This window comes from Syngnathus typhle, linkage group LG10 (assembly GCF_033458585.1).
Source record: "Syngnathus typhle isolate RoL2023-S1 ecotype Sweden linkage group LG10, RoL_Styp_1.0, whole genome shotgun sequence".
Classification (NCBI taxonomy): domain Eukaryota; kingdom Metazoa; phylum Chordata; class Actinopteri; order Syngnathiformes; family Syngnathidae; genus Syngnathus; species Syngnathus typhle.
In genome coordinates this window covers 9,907,696-9,927,573 of record NC_083747.1, presented here as the reverse complement: position 1 = coordinate 9,927,573, position 19,878 = coordinate 9,907,696, and the positions used below count along the sequence as shown (strand labels likewise).

General features: G+C 38.7%; 2 protein-coding genes across 4 annotated transcripts; one reads left to right on the top strand and one right to left on the bottom strand.

Moving 5' to 3' along the window:
- Positions 1-8,356, top strand: galr1a (galanin receptor 1a). Its single transcript, XM_061290037.1, has 3 exons — positions 1-1,003; positions 1,077-1,142; positions 4,357-8,356. Exons 1-3 carry the CDS (start codon positions 347-349, stop codon positions 4,675-4,677), a joined length of 1,044 nt encoding a protein of 347 aa, XP_061146021.1. The 5' UTR covers positions 1-346; the 3' UTR covers positions 4,678-8,356.
- Positions 8,357-9,947: 1,591 nt separating this feature from the next.
- Positions 9,948-16,959, bottom strand: depdc1b (DEP domain containing 1B). 3 transcript variants are annotated; one of them, XM_061289595.1, is made up of 12 exons: positions 16,765-16,905; positions 16,039-16,168; positions 15,318-15,583; positions 14,881-15,025; positions 14,275-14,402; positions 14,065-14,195; positions 13,934-13,981; positions 12,994-13,134; positions 12,742-12,908; positions 12,068-12,244; positions 11,644-11,826; positions 9,948-11,547 (listed from the first exon to the last, which is right to left on the bottom strand). In XM_061289595.1, the coding sequence occupies exons 2-12, from the start codon at positions 16,084-16,086 to the stop codon at positions 11,392-11,394; spliced, it is 1,590 nt and encodes a 529-aa protein (XP_061145579.1). In that variant the 5' UTR covers positions 16,087-16,168; positions 16,765-16,905; the 3' UTR covers positions 9,948-11,391. The 3 variants fall into 3 exon arrangements, with proteins under 3 accessions (XP_061145579.1, XP_061145578.1, XP_061145577.1); XM_061289594.1 differs by having other exon boundaries at positions 16,039-16,218; positions 16,765-16,903; XM_061289593.1 differs by lacking the exon at positions 16,039-16,168 and having other exon boundaries at positions 16,765-16,959.
- Positions 16,960-19,878: the final 2,919 nt, after the last annotated feature.

Below are 19,878 nucleotides of genomic sequence, written 5' to 3'. Positions count from 1 at the left end.
GGAAAATTGCAGGCGCATTGTAGAAAATCCTGGCGTGGTTGCGCGCGTTTGGTGCGCACGCATCAGGTGTGCACTTAGAGACTCACATTCAGATGGCTTATTAAGAATATCTAGTATGTTTTAATATAATACATTTTGTGATGCAACTTGAAGAGAACACTGTGGGATTTCTTAAGGCTCGATTGGCTCGACTCCCGGAGTGTGTTCATGCAGCAGCTCCCGTGACGCACGTAGGCTACTGGACAGCTGACATATTTTCGAACAGAATACGAGGCACAAAGAAGCAGACGCGCAGAAAGAGCTCTGATCGAATCGTCTGGCAACCTTCCAAATTCAGAAGTAAATCATGAATCTCACAGAGTCGGCGTGGCTCACGGAAGAGCCGTGGAACCCTAACCGGACGCAGGAAGAGAAACTTTTATTTGGGATCGGAACGGAGAATCTCATTACGCTGGTGGTTTTTTGTCTCATCTTCGTGCTCGGTGTGCTGGGTAACTCCATGGTTATCACTGTCTTGGCAAGGAGCAAGCCAGGAAAACCACGCAGCACAACGAACATCTTCATCCTCAACCTGAGCATCGCGGACCTATCCTACCTGCTTTTTTGCATCCCCTTCCAATCTACCATCTACACAATGCCCACTTGGGTCTTGGGTGCGTTCATTTGCAAATTCATCCACTATTTCTTCACAGTGTCCATGCTGGTCAGCATCTTCACCCTCTCGGCCATGTCCGTGGACAGATACGTGGCTATTGTACACTCCAGAAAGTCCTCCACCATCAGGGTGGCCAAACATGCCCTCATCGGCGTGGTGATCATTTGGATACTCTCTCTGGCCATGGCAGCGCCGATCATGTATTACCAGAACATCCACTCGGTAGAAAATCAAACATTTTGCTGGGAAGTGTGGCCAAACCACAACCAGAAAAAGGTCTACGTAGTTTGTACCTTTGTTTTTGGCTACGTTTTGCCATTGCTGCTGATCTCTTTTTGCTATTCAAAGGTAAGTGATTTGATTCTGACCATTGGTTCACACGCACAATGATTTGACGCTCCCTTTATGTCGTTATTTACAGGTTTTAAGACATCTGCACAAAAAGCTGAGAAATGCATCCAAAAAGTCTGAGGCAGCAAAGAAAAAGGTATGTTTGAAGAGACATTTACATTTTCTTCAAATGAGATGGCACAATCAATATTTTATAATATGCTTGTTATATTTAGAATGATGTCATTGCTCACTCAAGGATACTGCCATTAAATAGCTCAGAAGGGGTGCATCTCATCAATGTTCATACAAAGTACATATCTATGGTTGCTGGGAGGAATGCTTTTATTGAGTTATGGTTACCTCACTTTTAGTCTTTTTATTTATGGTGTTAATTATATACATTTCAAGACAGACAGCAGTTGCCACAATAATCACAAGTTGAGGAAAAGCTCCTCTTCACCTTTGAACTCAAATCTCACTAGAATGTGTTTGTGGCTATCACAGAATATACAATGCAAAATTATCTGGCAAAAGTTTGTGGGGGGGTCATACTAGTGAGGTCATCATGAAAGGCATTGTCACACCCGATCTGCTGTGCCAGCTGTGTCCACGTGTCTGTCCATATCCTGTGTGCTTGTGTTCTTTGGTCAGTCCTACGACAACCTGATAACGACTTTGCGATAATCACTGAGGTGTGTGTGTGGCACTAAAGGGAACAAATTCTACCACATGGAACACTTGTTTTTTTTATAAATCTATCCAAGTGGTGACATTTTTCAATGTAGAACTACACCATTCCGAGAAAATCACAATGTCCCATTGCTGATGAGCTAGTTTTGAAATGATCCAGGCTAGGAAAGATATCCTTTGGGGCGATCTGGTGCTCACTGGCAGTTGATAACCCCTGACTTACATGCATATTCAAAATCTAGGTATCAACTATCTACCAACTGCCGTTAAGGTTGTGGTAGCAATCGCTGTAAGAAATAGTTGTTAAACTCCAAGGATCCCCCTCGAGTTGTGAACTGTGAAATACTTTTAATCCAAAATGGTATATGCAAATAAGTAGTTTTTTTTTTTTCATGGTCAAGTCCATTAAATGTGATCAGTTAGTTTTGTTGTTTTAATTATCTTTGAATGTGCTTATGATTACACTCAGATATCAGTTTTAAAAATGCATTTGTTGACTTTGTCTGAACAGATGGATGGCGCAAGGTTACTCCCACTGTTGTTGCAAAATGCTGTTTGCTTTGTGAATTCATGGATCTTAAAAAGGCACTGTGGAATAGCCACTGCTCTCAAAAGCCAAAACGAACAGAAAAGAAACCCTTTTTTAGTCTTCCCTGTAATTTGACAATTATTCCCATCTTCTCTAATTATGAATCATTTCCAGATAAACAATTTGAAAAATCCCAGAGTTTTGGTTGTCAAGATTTATTAGAGCCACTTCTTAATGGGTCCAGCTTGATTTTACTTGGCAAGCAACCATGTTTTTGAATGGATTTTTGGCATCCAGAGTTGCACAGATGATTATACAACATTATAAAACTGAGCATTCTATAAGCAGAACAGTGGCAGTGAATGCTTCAGACACGACAGTTCATCCAAAAAGGCACAGGTGCTCACTGTTCATTACATATACCTACCCATACTATAACCCCAGCGTCACCATTGGTCATTGGATCGACGACGTAGACGTTCACTAACAGATGCCTTAAGACATAGGTGTCAAACTCAAGGGCCGGGGACCAGATACGGCCTGCCACATCATTTGATTAGACAAATTGTGCATCGACTTTATGTGTCAATACAAATTCTTTCCACTTTTAAAGAAATAGATATTGCTAGGAATTTTTGTTACCATTCATCTTTTAAATATATTTGAACGGTTGTAGTCTCCAGTTTCAAACCTAGTTATTCATCAGTTTGTTGTGTCGCCTATACTGTATATAATAAAAGGTCTTGACAGTCATAATGGCCCTCTGAAGAAAACTATGACTACGATGCGGCCCGCGACAAAAATGAGTTTGACACTCCTGTCTTAAGATATCATACATCCAGTCTGCCATCTTCTCTGTACAGTAAAAAATAGGATTCATCCATGAATAGAAGACCTCTCCAACGTGTTGCCTGCCATTAAATGTGAGGATCTGGCTACTCAATTAAATTTCAAGGACACACTGCAGTCAGGTCAAGCACCAATTGGGGAAAAACAAGTATGCAGATGAGCTTCCCCGAGATGATTTCTTGTAATTTGTGCAAAAGTTATTTTGTTTTGCAAACCAGCTGTTTAGCTGGCTTTATATGAAGATGTTAAAATGTTTAACAGATCATAAAGAGAAACTGAAAAGTGACCTTAACCCTATTGGATGAACTTGACCTGAGTTAGCCTCTCACTTCACACCACTGACCCCTGACCCTGTTCTACTTATATTTTCTTCTTTGTTCATTTTTTGTGTGGACATACATACTTGCCTGGTGTCCCAATAATTTTGCCCACTTTCTGTGCATTGTTGCATACTGTGAATTATTGTTTACTTTAATTTCCATTTTGGATGTGATTTGGCTGCAACCCTGAGCCTCGCAAACAAAAGCAGAGGAAAAGTGCCACATTTTTCCAGGCTCTTTAATCGCATTGTGTTTGCCACATTTAGCTCTGGAATTATGCTAGTGGCTGGTTCACATGGGAATGCAATACGTGAGTGTTATTATGACATATTTATTTAATTTTTGACTCATTCCAGCTGCCTGAATGTCAGTCTTGCGTAAAAGTGATTGCTTTTATTTTACGTTCAATTGTCATTACAATTTGCTTTGAAACAGCACACCTACAAATATGTTTGTCTGATGGGCAAAGCATGATGTCAGGTTATTCTTGCCGACATTGATGGATTTCTGCCCACTTTTAGTTTTTGACCTTTGAGTGATTTGAATCCTTAATCCAAACCTATGATAAAAGGTAATTGGGGTCTGACTCCAAAGCCAAACATGTAACCTTTCTCTTATACACCTTTGACATACACTTTTGAATTTTATCAAGCCTGAGATGACTTTCATGAACTTTAAATTACATTTTCTGCTGACGGTGCCATCCCAATTACAGAATAGGGTTCTCATTCTCAACACCTCAGTATTCACGAGCCACAGTCAAATACTAATAGAAAGTGAGTCATTATGCAAGTGATCCTCTGGTGTTTCTTGTAATGAAATACACACTACACCAATTTGATGAAGAGACTGCTGAGAGACAACATCGAGCCAGAAGTTCAATTTATCATGCAAATTCACTTCGCTGTTACTTTCGACCTGGAGAGCACTATGCACTAACAGCATTCTGTGTTCTTTCCTTCTCATGTGATGGATCTCAGACAGCGCAGACAGTGCTGGTTGTGGTGGTGGTGTTCTGTCTGTCTTGGCTTCCTCATCATGTGATTCACCTCTGGGTAGAGTTTGGGAGATTCCCGCTGAACCCGGCTTCCTTTTTGCTGCGGATCGCCGCCCACTGCTTGGCGTACAGCAACTCATCTGTCAACCCAGTCATCTATGCCTTCCTGTCGGAAAACTTCAGGAAAGCTTATAAGCAGGTGTTCAAATGCCAGCTTGGTACAGAAGATGTGTTGTTTAATGAGATCAAGGAGACCCGCAGTAGGGCAGATGCGCCGCCTTCAACAAACTGCACCAATGTTTGACTTTGTGCACAGAAGTGTACAAATAATTCATGGTAACTGTCAAATGAAAACTAAATTTAAGGACGTATTGACAGGCCAAAGTTGGAGATATTTCATGGATGTTGCCACGACCGTTCCACATAAGCGCTGAAAGGTTTAAATTATTTGTACAATGTTTGCATATGATACATAATGCTTTTAAATGTAGTCTGCTCTTGTTTAATGTTTCACATTTTGGGGAATAAAATTCAAGTATGCACTCTTACAAATCAAAATAATGTTATGTTAGCTAAGATAGTCTTTTGAATGTTCATCCTCTATGAAGAAATGTGTTGGGTATTGACGCTATGTAACAATGAAAACTCCATTTTACTGTTACAACCAGAGTTTCATCCAGAAGTACTTGGAAAACTATTTTTCTTCATGGAAATGCTTTTCCAGGTCTTTACTGGAGCCACCATCACTTGCTGCTTGTTTGTGCGTCTTGCTACTCATCTTCAATAAGTGAATATTACACTCTATTAGATTTTTGGCAAATTTTCCAGGGAAGAATATTCAGCTTTTTCCAGCTGTGGCCTTGTGGTTAGGACAGCTGCCTCAAGGTTCTCGATTTGCATTTTTGCTATCTGGCTAACCTTGGGTACTGATTAATGCAAAGTTTGATACACACTTCTGAAATAACAGATTTTGCTCAAATTCCCTTTATGTACGATGTTATTATGAGTAATCCATTTACAGGCGGCTGTGGCTCAGTGGTTGAGCAGTCGTCCAGCAACCGGGGGGTCGGCCATTCGATTCCCGCTCTGTCCAAGTCCTTTCCTGTTTCCTTGGAGAAGAAACTTCACCCACCTTGCGTGCAGTGCCACTCACACTGGTGTAATGAATGTTTGGTGGTGGTCGGCGGGCACTGGCAACCAGGCTTCTGTCAGTCTGCCCCAGGGCCGCTGTTGTTACTTAGTGTGAATGGGTTAGTATTGGTTTCGATAGAAAAGTTATAGATCTAAATCCAAGGACTTATTATAATTATTTTGTCATATTCATCCATCTAATTTTCATCCATCCATCCATCCATTTTCTGTACCGCTTTGTCCCCACGGGGTTCGCAGGCGTGCTGGAGCCTATCCCAGCCGTCTCGGGGCATTAGGCGGGGGACACCCTCAACTGGTTGTACTCGCACCTAGGGACAATTTGGAGTGCTCAATCGGCCTACAAAGCACATTTTTGGGATGTAGGAGGAAACCGGAGTGCCCAGAGAAAACCCACGCGGACACGAGGAGAACATGCAAACTCCACACAGGGAGGTGGAATCGAACCTGCACCCTCCTAACTGTGAGGCGGACAGTGCGCCACCGAGCCGCCATCTAATTTTCATGATTTCTCAAAATATTTATCAAGGATGGTTTTATACGAAGGGTGGCACAGTGAAGCACGGGTTAAGCACGGCGCCTCACAATTCAGAGATGGCGAGTTTGATTCTGGCTTCCGTATTCCTGTATTGAGTTTGCGTGTTCTCCCCATGCCTGTGTGGGTTTCTTCCGGGTACTCTGGTTTCATCCCATATTCCAAAACCATGCATGGTAGGGCGATTGAGCACACCAAATTGCCCGTGCGTGTGATTGTAGATGGTTGTTTGTCAATATGTGCCCTGTGATTGGTTGGCAACCAGTTCAGAGTGTACCCCGCCTACTGCCCAAAGTCAGGTGGGATAGGATCTAGCAAGCAAGCGACCCTCGTGAGGATAAGGGGTTCAGACAATGGATGGGTGGATTAAACAAGTCTGGATAAAGATGCATGTTAATATACAACAAATACATCTTTTACCATACTCTAATGACGTTGATTAACCACTAATGAAGATTTCTCCCACCACATAAGTAATGCTCTGCTACTACTGCTCATTATGATACCAGTATTCTGTAAAATTAATGATTATTTTATTGATAAACCACATGTGTTATTACAATTGTTTTAATTTATTGAAAACAAAATGTTTGATGTTGATTTCTTCTGAGAAAAAATGTGTAGTGTGCTGTAACAGAACAATTTTTATAAGTTGTTGTTGTAGCATGCATACTCCAACAGCATGTGCACTGGTATGTGAAATACTGTATTGCTTAACTTTGTGTGTGCTATTTCCTTGTGAGTCTCGTGAGATCTTACAGCAGGTTGGAGTGTCTTGGAGTGTCTAGTTATTTGTGTAGAAAATACACAGTTTCTTTTCTATTGTACATATTAAAAACTGATCATTTTTTAATCACCCCAACTATTCCCCCCCACACACAAAAATGACTGTGCTGCAGTTGAGTGTAGCTCCAGTGGTCCAAATCTGATGTTTTTGTGACATTCAAAATTAATTATGTATACATTGAACTTTGTGGTAGTTCCACATATTTTATTATTGCAGTTTCATTCAGCGGTTTTTATGTTTAAAAATCTCTTGTGTACACTGTGAATTGAAATTTTGTTTGTTCATTCCATTTAACCTCATTGCCATAAAAGGAGCTTTGTCTTCATTCCCAGTGAAAGCATGAACTGATGATTTAGACTTCCTTTGCTCCCACAATGAGTTGAAGGAAAATAACAAAGAAGGTTCCCATCGGTGGGGTCCCATCAACAGTCTGTTTTGTTGATGACAGACAAGTGGAGGGCATTTGCTGACATTGTAATATAAGGTCTTGACCTGATTTCAACAATTATTGTGCAAGGCCTATTTGATTTAAGATTGTGAACATTTCTGGAAGGAAAAGTGTTCTTTAATAAATTGTAGTTAAAAAAAAAACACACGGTCATAGTAGGCTCTGTGTCTACGGCAAGTTGCAAATGGTTGATTGTTATTCGAGAAGTATACGACAGACATTGGCCACAGAAATTAAAAAGGGATAGTGTTTAAACTCCCCTCCAAATGCATGGGAAAAATAGACTCAAAATATTTGGGTGTGACATCACAAGATTATTTCAACACAAGAGCTCAACATTTGATCTTTTGGGTGTTTTTACCTGGATACACAACTTTGACAGATCGTCACATTTATTGGAGAACAAAATATTGGAACTGAATTGAAAGAGTAAAGTGAAGAAGAATTGCAAATGCTTTGCATGGGAAAGCCGCATCGTTTTGCATATTTACATACTCACAATAACCATTCAAAAAGAAATGCAATGTATGCACATCATTCGATATAGAAAGTATAAAAAGGGGCAATCAAATGTTAGCAGAAAACACATTTGAAGACCTCTTCTGAAATTGTGCAGTTTTGGCTCAACAACATAAACATTGCCCATAGCAGCTTCAGATCATTTTCAAAAATATCATAAAACAATGGCTTGGGCTACATCCTTTTTTGTTATCTTTTTTAGTGACAGTTGACCATTCATAGCTATGTTTCGCTTCAAACTAAAATGGAGTTTGCAAACACCCAATGATACTTGCTAGCATTGCAAGCAAGGACAATCTGGCTCTGTACTTTTGAAAAGTGAAAGAGAGGTATGTGACGTTTGTTCACCAATATACCCTACTTACTGTACATGGACCGCCGGGATAGGCTCGAGCACGTCCGCAACCCTTTGAGGCTGAAACAGTTCGAACAATTAATGGTTGTTAAAGCCAATGAACCGCACGGTGCTGCTTTCATCACTAAACTTTTCAATATGCCCCCTTCCACCCTAAATCAGTGTATTCATTTTCCTTTAGGAATTGACATGCAGGGAACTCTGTTTTGTATTTTTTATTTATTTTTTTTGTCTCTACAAAAAGCCAAAATTCACAAATTTCTTCAAATAGTTTTCTGTGAAATATTGTTTTCTGTCAATCATTTTTATTGACTCAAGGACCTGCATCATAAGGAGATAAGCACCCTATGCAGCAAACGTATCGGGAATTGCTTTGTAACATTCAACTCATGAATGACAACATGTAACAATGTTTGAAACATATATATGTATATAAGTCGCCCCCACCCCCCCCACCCAAACTATGAAAGAAACCACGACTTATAGTCCGAAAATTACGGTAGTAATAATGCAGTTCTGTATGTCAGTACAAAATAGCACACAGAGGAAATCTTTTTCTCTTTTGATTTGCTTTAAGGTCAATGTGATTGTGCAATACATGCGAAGCGCAAACCTTTCAAAAGACACAGCTGCAAGTCTATTCTCTGAAGCCCATTATTATAAAGAAACAGCGTGGACCCTCACTACAGTAGAGTTCAATTTAGTCGACAGTGCCTCACTCAAACACATAACACCCTGTGTAATAAGCAAATAGCAACTGCCTCAGTCGCCTCAATAGGTGAATGACGCAATTGCCTTTTATCCCAAATAAAACTTGTTCTGACAATCAATGCTACATGTGTTGACTGAATGCAGCCCAAGAAACTCAACATTATACAGGGTGCTAAAAGGATATGGAAAACTACACATGCATTCAGCTCGGAACATCAATCATTTTGAAATTGTAAATGATCTTAAAATATAAAAGGAAAAAAGATTTTTATTGAAAAATTGTGAAAATTCAACTTACTAAAGACCACAAATGAAAATAAAATCCCATAATGCCACAGGGTATTGACTCGTGCATGTGCGAGTAAAATTAAAAAAATAGTTTCAAAAATTTGACCTACATTCACTTTCTGTTTAAAAAATTAAGTAAAATTGTTTATTCGTATTTTTATGGTTATATTGTTGCTGCAGTGCATGATTAACATCCAGCATTTTCTTTCCATCATGCAATGGGCTATTTGCTTCCGCATTTGCACATCCCGCAGCATTACATGAACAGGGTTGCGGCTCCTCGGGTTTTCTCATAATTCAGAAACTAGTATTCTTAATTACATTGAAACACTTCATTGTGTAAGCTATCATTTCGTTATCCTACATATTGTAAGTACATATCTGAATTTTACATACTGAATCGTTTCTTTTTATACAATGTTAGATAGACATTAAATGTTGTACTGGAATGTACTAAGTATGCTTTCTTCCTTTTTTTTTTTTCAAACTCTAGGTACTGGTAGACGTCTATAAAATGTGACATTCTGTCATTTGTATCGCCCCTTGTACAATTGACAGTTAAAAGGGTCTGCAGTTGACATTTTGGTGCCAAATATCACAACTTATCTTTCTGGATGTTGAGGAGTTTATATATAAAAGGCTGACCTATACAGTCTTATAGCATTTGGATGCAATCCCTACAAAATATGGTATGTTCAAAAACATATTGTTGATATAATTGAATTATTGTACATACAATCTAAACACGGTACACATACACAGCAAGAGACATTAGAACTGTATTTGTTTTGATCTTGCAGTGCAATTTATTTTATTTTTAAAGAAGTCTGGTCATAATCATGCTCTGATCATACAACAAAAAATAATGCCCTCAATCTCAAATTTGGGATATCAGAGGACTAATAACATGTAAGATTTGTAGAATAAATCTACATCAAATACACACTGAATGTTTCACTTTCCAGCAAAGTCAAAGTTCAAGTATAACAGTTGTTTCCAGTATTATTTCAATGATTTGAGGGTATTAACCAAGAATAATAGCATTTATAAAAATAAAACATCTCTTCAAACTTTAAGTGACCATGACTAACTACACAGCAGTGTTAAAAAATACTTTACAGAAACATTGAAATATCTATGTACCAATTAAGAAAGTCTGCACAGTATGTCCCGTATGTATTTATGTATGTGTATAAAAAATGAAAAACACAATTGAGAGTGCGCATTAAATAAGGTTTTAAGTTTGTTTTAGGGGAGGGGTGAAAATTTGTGATATTCAACTGTAATTTCTGGAATGTAAGAATGTCATTATTTCTACTAACATTTATCATCCGAAACACACTTTCACAGCAAACGTTAGCAGCTAAAAAAATTAATTTGCAATACAAATTAAACATACACAATTATATCAGCCAATGTCAGTGAAACAAATTCATACAGTATAGGTTGCTAACCGAATGTAACTGTAATTTAACATTTTGATTTTGACATTCAATGGTGTTTAGATCCAGTAACACTGATATTTTTGAAATGCTTACAACTCATTTGAGTACAATTTTCATTTACATTACAGTACAGTACTTAACAGGTACTCAACTATTTGAATTCATAGGAACAAACAGCAGTGGTTCTTTTAGTGCTATACGTATAATATTTTGTCACTATTATTTGCTATTTTCAGGATGGTTAGTAGTTTCATCAGTCTTTATTCTGTTTAATTTGGATCCTCTCTAAACCACTACAGTTACACTGTATTCTGTTTAGTTATTACAACCGAACTATATTTCAAGTACAAGCAAAAAGAAAAAAAAGCTTGAAGATCAAATCTATTCCTCTACACCGAGTAGCTGCTCCTCAAGCTAGCACAAAGTATTTGACTCTTTTGCACCAGCACTTCCCGATTTGTTGATCCGACTGCCTCATAATAAATTCAATTGACACAACATAATGAACAAATTGGTTTTGGAAAGTGTAACTTTTTTCAAACTTTTTCTCAACCTTTCTTTGAAGGTTTGTGAAACACCTCTGATGTAGGACTTTAACGAGCATTCTGTGGTGTCAAGAATGTGACATACACTTCACATCATGCTTAACAAAACCAGGGCCAGTGGTGGTCGTTTATATTAAGTTTGTTTGCTACTCTGTTGTGTTTGCGGTAAAGATGGGAGTTCGTAGTGATGACGTGAGTGGGGAGGACTGGGTGTTCCATTATTGAAGATGAACAGTTTATGCCCTAAAACTCCAGCTCCTCTGAAAAGGGTTTGATGGTTTTTTGAGGTTGAAAAACATGAGGGGAGGTTTGAAGCGAGAGTTTTTCTCAACAGCTCTACTTTCTTCTGCAGGGAATCGATTGCGATAGATTTCGGGATAAGACTTTTGGAACTGAAATAAAAGCAGGTGTATTAGTCAAATACGTAGAAGGATGTAGCGTGATCTAAACTGGCATATTTGATGCTTTTCATTCACATGAAGACATACCTGTTTTAGTCTTCTCTTTTTGTCCTTGGCGGGAAGATCTTTGTCAGAGATCAGGCCTTCCAGTAATTCCTGCAGGGGAGTCTGGGTACCAATCAACTTTGGCTGATCTGAATCCACCCTGGCAATCTGTTTATAAAATGCTGGAGATGTGCTGAAGTCTGTATCAGAACCTGCATATTTGATCTGGTGGGGAAAAAAACAAAAGCAAATAGAAATCACGCCTGTGTATGTTATGAACTTCAAAAAATGTTTGCCTTTGATGCTCAAATCTTGTATGCAAAATCATATATTTATCCCCTTAATTGAAATAACACTATGATCATGGATGGGTATGTGTAAACACTAAAAGAAGGCATATTTTGTTAGTGTTTTGAGTAATCACGTTGCCAAAACAGTCTCACGGTGTCTCAGTGTGAAAGCAGACCTGAACTCTTCGGAAGTGGGAAAGATGCTCCTCAACTTGGCGGCGCAGCTTGTCAGGGACTTGGAAGATGGTGTTGTAGTGCTCCATCATGAAAGTAACCAATTTGGAGGCAAGCAGCTCATCCAAGTCCATCTCATCCGGGGAGCCCAAAACGCATTGCGAGAACATTTGTACCATCTAGGCAGAGGCGAGCACAGGAAATGAATTAGCTGCACTAGTGCTTCCATTACGTCTATGAGGGATCTCAACATCAAATGTAACATCATTAAAATAAATCAAATTGAGCCAGCAACTGATAGCCAGTCAGCTAGAAAGTGAAAAGAAATGTGACAGAAGATTGCAGTCAAGGTCCAACAAGTAGCTGAAGTTCCTAACAGAAATAACACTGATGAGACAAGACGATTGACAGATGAGCGGGGCGGAAAAAATGTATGCAGAAATGAGATGATCGTCCCTTGTTGGCATCCTTTCCTGAAGGCTGCATCTAGGGATATCGCGCAATTGTTTTGTGTCACAAACCAAGAATTATAATTTCAGTGTTTCACCATTCATTTTCAAATTTTCGGTTTTAATCTTGATGCATCTCTATTATACACACATAATAATAATTGATTACGCATACATACATTGATTAGTCAAACACATGAAATAAATAACTGCTAACAAATCCATACCAGTGTGCGGGTGGCAATAGTGTCATTAAGTAGTGGCAGATGAGGGTTGTGGGATACCCGTGCCATGAGTCTCAGCAATAGCTGAAGATGCCGTCGATTGGGTGGCGGAAGCAAAAGAGTGCTGAGTTGAAGAGCCTCGGTGGCCATGTCTTGCTCCTGTAGCAGACCTGAGCAAGTAAGAAAGATAAAATGTATCAACGTTTTCAGTTGTGGAGGTACACACAAAAATGACTCAGGATTTAAAAAGCTCACTGAGAATGTTGACAAACACTTCATAAAGATGGAAAGTCAGTAGTGGTTCTTTGAGTCGCTGATAGTAGTCGGCTACTGTTTTCAGGATATCCCTCTCAAATCCTGGGTAAACTGGTTGTTTGGCGTCATTGCCATTAGGCCCTGTAACAGAAAAAGACAATTGTTTTTGAAATTTTCGACACACTGAATTGACCAGTGTAAAACACAATACATAAAAGTACGAATGTATGAAAAACATCAACTGTTTGTCACATCAGTAACTTTGACATTATAAACCATTAGGCCACAAATGGCAGGATAACAAAAAAACAAAAACATTTTCAAAACGTAGAGCACAAATCTTCAAATTGTGGTATACTGATGGTAGGCAGGGTTCTCTCTGGTGGCATGTGAAATAGTAACTGAATATTGTTTCAAGATGGCAGTTGTGTTGAACAGATTGGTCATGAGTTCTGTAATCTTGTGTCTGGGAGGTCATAATTTGGGATTAGTCGAGGGAGTCGCAGGTGAATAGAAAAAAAGCAGAAGGTAGAGTGTATATTTTTAATGAACACTTAAGCCAACTGTTTTTGGACATGGTGTAAAGATTTGAGAGGCTCTGTTGTGAAGGAAGGGTACATGGGCCGTGGAGAAACATATCCAATTTTAGTAAGGATTGGGATTGCGGTGCAGACAGATGTTTGAGTACACAAGTAATAGTTATCAGTCAGGTTCGTCCACACCAAACTCATTCAACCATGCTTTCAGGGACGTCACATTTTGCATTGGTGCGTAAATGTTGTGAAATCGAAGGGTCTCAGTCTCTCAGCGCAGGAAAGTAAAATGCAGAAATGTCTGTCTCATAATAGTCAATTTTCTATACATCACTCACACAAATGTACCTGGGGTGTCAATTTAGTTACCTGTTTAACAGTAAAACATTGCATACGGGAGTACTTACAGTTTGCCAAACATTTCATTGCTGACACCACCCAGTAGGGCATGTCGTCTGCAAAGAGAAAATAAGATAGCAGTCAGATATTTTACCAGAAACAGACTATGTGTAAGTACCGGTAAGTATCGTGCCATTACCTTCGTTGTTCTCCAACACAACTATGCCCGACTTATTTATGTTGAAGACGTTGTGAACTATATATTTGCCTTTCACGTGTGCTGGATTTAATACACCATCCAACGTCGTTAAACCCAGCACTCGTTGCAAACTGGAAGTTAAATAATACTTAGACTACATCAAGAAATATAACAGCACAGAACACCAACATTGGAGAGATTTGTACATACTGTGAAGCTGTCATTGATTTCCAGGTGTTGTCCACTTGCTTCGGAGTGATATCTTTTCTGCGAATGAGTTTGCATTCATGCACATCTCCAATTGCTACGCTGTGCCTTTTGTTCCAAAAGTCAGAAGTCTGTCAAGCAGGACAAATATGTAAACACTTTTTTCAATTTCAAACATATTGCTACATTCACTTAATGTAGTTAATACAGATTATTCAACAACATTGCTCTGCAAAAATAATGAGTAAATGAAGTGTTCCATGAATAAATTAAGGAATAAATATATCCCATACTTTTTTATTTCTTAATTTATTTATGGGACACAACCACAGCTGGAACAAAATGCTATAGATAACAAATATGACATAACATTATAAAAAAAAATAATAATAACAATTTAAAACATTATTTTATGTTTAGTTGAGTTATCTTTGATATTTCCATTTGAAGATCTGAAGTGTGGAAACTACAAAAAAAAAAAAGAATTCGACAGGAGGGAAAAATCTTTTTTTTTTTTTTACACCACTGTATATTGATCTTTGACCTATGATGTCCCATAGACAACCAGAAATAACTTTAATTGAGTGTGCACAACAGTTACTGTCTCACCATAATAGTGGACTTCACAGGGGCCACGTTCTCCTGCTGTGGTAATTCCTCATAGTCATCCCAGCGGATGAGTCTTGGCAAGTCAGTTCTGTTTCGAGACAGAGATCTCGATGGCAAAGACTTAAGGGGAGATAAAGCGGGGAATCTAAAACAAACGGAGACATCAGTGCTCAGTGACGTGGTATCACGCACACAAAATTGTGTAGTTTAATCATCCATCACAAAGTTTCCATCAATTGAACAGCCTCAATGCATGTGATCGGAAATTATTTATACACTTTACCAAACAATTTTCTTCTAATGATCACAATGGTTTATGATTGACAATAAAATTACGATATTCACACTGTAGTGAAAAGTTTGAATAAATATTGTAAGAAAAAGATAAGGGGAAAAGTCAAACATCTGAAAGAAAGGAGAAAATTATATATATTTACCTGTACAAATGACCGTTATCTTGAAAATCCTCAGTACCATGGCGTCCCTTGATATCTTCGATGACATGGGCCTTGAGGAACTTCCTGAGCAGCTGTAAAGTCTGGTAGCGAGTTACCTCTGGCCCAAAGTTGCAGTTGTGCCGGAGAAGCTGATGGAGATAATCCACAGCCTCGGATCCTGAGAAAGTGCAATCATAGTAGCGGAAATGTATCCAGTGTCTTCTTAGCGGCATGCCTCCACGGAACAGTTGAATAGTTTCGTTCCACTGTAAAACAGGAAGTACCACACAAATGAGGAACTTCTTTATTCTAAAAATACAAATAAGTCAAACTATGACCATAAAGACACCCATAAACCTTGAGGACAGCCAGCGCAGGAAAGTTGAAGCTAGATCTGCAAAGGTGGACCAAGACTGGGATGTCACTTAAATTTATATGCAAGTCAAGGCAGGCGACCGTATACTTTCAGCAATATAATGTATTTTTTAATTTATTTTGTGAACAGCCGCAATGTCATCATTTGAAAAACCGCGAATTGAGACACAACAAATGTAGTGTTGCCCACAAACACATTCATTGTTGACAGACTATTATAAATGAATTGTGGCCCCACCATTGATAGATTGTGGGATTGTGTGTCATTATGTAACCCTTGTATAACTTAATTTTGCTGCAGAGATTGTGTAGCTGTGCAACTTGTGGTCCATGCTGATTTTGATACCTGCACTGCTTTCTTTTGTGGTACGATACTGCAAATACAGTGCACCATAGGAAATGTTCTTTATATTGCCTAGCCCCATGAAGCACTCTCCACAGAAATGATTCAGAAGGTCTTGGGAAGATGAGATGGACTTGGTAGCACACGGATGAAAGTCTGTTAAAATCTGATTGGGAAAAAAATCTAACAACCACATAAATGTAAGGAAGCAGGGTTACAACAATAAATACTACAGAGTGATGTACACTGTATGGGGTGACAAATGCCTTTCAGAAGAAATTTGGAGAAATCAACACATTTTGCAGCCTTTCCCTTATTTATGCAACTTGATGCAAACGTGCCTCATCTTGTTTAAGAAAAGAGTTCCAAAATTGTAACTAACAACGTTTAAGTGGGTTTCAGATTAATTTAGTTTTAGCAAACCAGTGCATTTCACATGTAATGTTAAGTGTATATTATTGCGTGAGGCGATCTAAATCCCTCATAAGCAGAAGTGCTTCATCCCGTTTCCCATATTAGCAAATCGTGTTAGCAGTGCATGCAATGAACTTGTATGATGACAATGTAAAAAGCCGAAATAAACCAACCAACCTATGAATTACATTTAAATAGGGAGTGCGTTATCTCGTGGTTTGATATCCACATTTAAAACAATTACATCGGACTCGAAAGTTAATAACACTAAACACACTAAACTATCTCTTCTTTGGATTTTATAACATTACTTACCAGCTTCGTCGCCCTGTACGGCCCTGGCCCGATAACTCTTCCCTCCATCCCACGAAACAGATATAAACTTTATTGGCCCAAAAACATTAGAATAAATTACTTTTAGACGATTAACATGACTGATAAAACTCCGAAGTCCGGACGAGGACAGCAACGTTGTTGCCAAGTTGCCAACTTTGAATCTCTTACGTCACACAGCATGAAGAACGTGATTGGATGTGGACTAGAGCATGTGACCAACGGACGCGCTGTCGATGTTGCCGTGACTACAGAAATACAGTGCTCCCTCGCTACTTCGTGTTTCGTTTATCGCGGCTTCACTACATCGCGGATTTTTTTTCCAAATTGAAAAAAACATTTAAAAATCAAAATAAAACTTCTAAATTGAGGAAACGTCTCTAACCTTTAGGACAATGTCCTATTGCTCCAAATGTTTGTTTATATTCCTTTAGAAGTTAGTTTGGTGTCTACTGTATACATGTTATTGTCATTAATTTGTATTTAAATTGACTTTTAACTGTCTTCGTTGTTGTATCATTGTTATCCTACTGTTGTAAAATGCTCAATATAAGTAATATATTTCATAATATTTGCTTCTTCCTTTTCATTTTTAACTCATGCACATAATTCTATTTATGTTGTGTTTGAAAGAAGGGCCAAAGAGAAAGAGAGAGAAAGAGACAGAAACAGCAAGAGAGATAGAAAGTATTATAGAGGTAACTAGTAACTAGAGGTATTAGTTTATCAAAAACTGATAGGAGGTTGGACGGACGGACGGGCAGATGGATGGATCCATGGATAGATGGATGGACGGACGGATGGAGGGATGGATCATGAGTTACCAGCACTGTCCACGATTCACAAGTTTTGAAACTCACATGCATTACAGCTATTTTTTTCTTAGTGTGAAGAGACAGCCACTAGATGGCAGCATTGTAACTGAAATTAAATTACATTGTTCCACAACTGAGCTGAAAAACTGACTGCTATTGGAATTACATTTGGGTAGGTTTCAAAAGAAATCTTTGAAAACATAAAACATTCACATTTCAGTGTCTCATTAATGTACATATTGCATGCATGCTCTGCACTACATTATTAATCTATAACCTAAAACTGTTTTAAAAAATATTATTAAGTTATTTGAAAAAATATACCCATACCTTTTTGTGACAAATAACCAATTAAAAAGAATACACTGGAATGGCAGCATAATAGCCAACTGCACCTCACAGTTCAGAGGTCATGGCATAAAATTGGGGCTCTGGCCTTCCTGTATGCAGTTTGCATATTCTCCCAGTGCCTGTGTGGGATCTTCTCTTGGTGCGGCGTCCACATTTGAAAAACATGCATAACGGGTAATTCAAGTCAGATGACACCCTGGACTGGTAACCAGTTACATGTAGTGAAAGACAGCCATTACCATCACTGAGTTGGAGCTGAACCCATGCTGCCTTCTTGCAAGTCTTATGTCCCACGACACCACATACACCTATAAAATACACTAACCCTAAAAATATAATTGTAGTCTATTCTTCTTCGGGTCTTGTCAGCCAGTTAGTATTTAGAGTTTGTTTAGATATTATATATAAAACACAATTACTTAGCCAAAGCAGAGCTAGCCAAAGTCCTTTAAAGAAAGTAGTCTTTAATCCTTAAGGAGTGCTCATTTAGTTATTTCTTGTCGACTTGCTTTTGAAGAGGGGCTTTGTTTTTTTTAGATTAAAATTCAATGAGAAACAAAACCAATGGAGTGTAATAAGACAAACAAAATGGCCTTGCAAAGTACGCCAGAAGGTATAGAATGTCATTTGTGTTTCATTATTTATGGTGGAACCATATATTTTTTTCCCAACATCCTTTTTCCAACTCATATCCTTTCGCTCTATGTGAATGGAATTATGCATTGCCCGTAGTGGAGTTGTCAGGCTTCACTGCTCACTAAATCGGCAATTCTCCCCCAGCTGGGCATTGCACTCAACCACATCATGCCAAGGCCTATTTTGATGACCTCATCCTTGTTGTCACTCTTATTCTGGATGGACCCCTGCGGGTAAAAGGGTGTCATGGACTGCTGCACTTCCCTATCTGGTTGTCCATTGGCCAAGACAGCAGTATCCCCTTTGCAGTGTTGCAGTGCAACAGATTATACTTGATGACTCCATTCTAATCACATTTTGCTTCATTCTCTTTAATCAGTACAAACCATTCCAAATTTGGCAGTGAAAACTTCCACAAGTATACGAGCATTTCAACAGTTATTGTAATGCAACAGGCACACTCCAACTGACACACACAAGCACACATCCACACACACATGCAATTCCGAATCTATTCACTCTGAAGGGTGACATACTGTAGAAATGCTCCATAGTAGTATCATACAATTAGATTTGTATTTCAAGTCATAATGTAAATTGATTGTCATTGTACCAACAAATATATTCCTTAAGAGTAAAAAGAGTAAAAATATCTTAGTTAAAATATGATTTATGATACAACGACTTAGAAGATTAGTGGCTAAAACATTATTGGGGACACTTAATTGGGTCAGCAGGCTCCTTCAAACAAGATTCAAGCAATGTATTGAAAAAAAAAAAGGTGTAGATTTTCTTTCTAAATTAATAATTAAATAATCAGCGCTGCATTTATTCTACAAATCCATATAAACAACCAGTATAGCAACATTTTAAAGAAAAATAAACAGACTTTTGGATCGTACAGGATAGAGGGGCCAATGTGGAGTAAAATGTTTTGACTGGCACATACGCTCGAATGCACCCGTAGAAACGTTCAAATTTCCTTCATTAGCAGCGGTGTTTGTAGTTCTTGTATTGGCCCTGATTAAATGTCGTGCAGGTGCACCTAACATTGTGGCCAGTGAGTGCACCAAAATGGGTTCCTGCCGTCCGTCATAGTCAGCTGGGTCTCTTCACTGGTCCTTTTGACCTTGCTCTCTGACTCTAGACACATGCTGAGTTGAAACACTGTTTTCTCGGACATGGAAGCAAGCCAAAATAAATAACCTGCCCTCAGAGTGTCAGCGGAACCACAAGAAATCTAAAACCGCGTCTTGGCCCAACGGCACTCACTCACAGGCTATCAGCGAAAGAC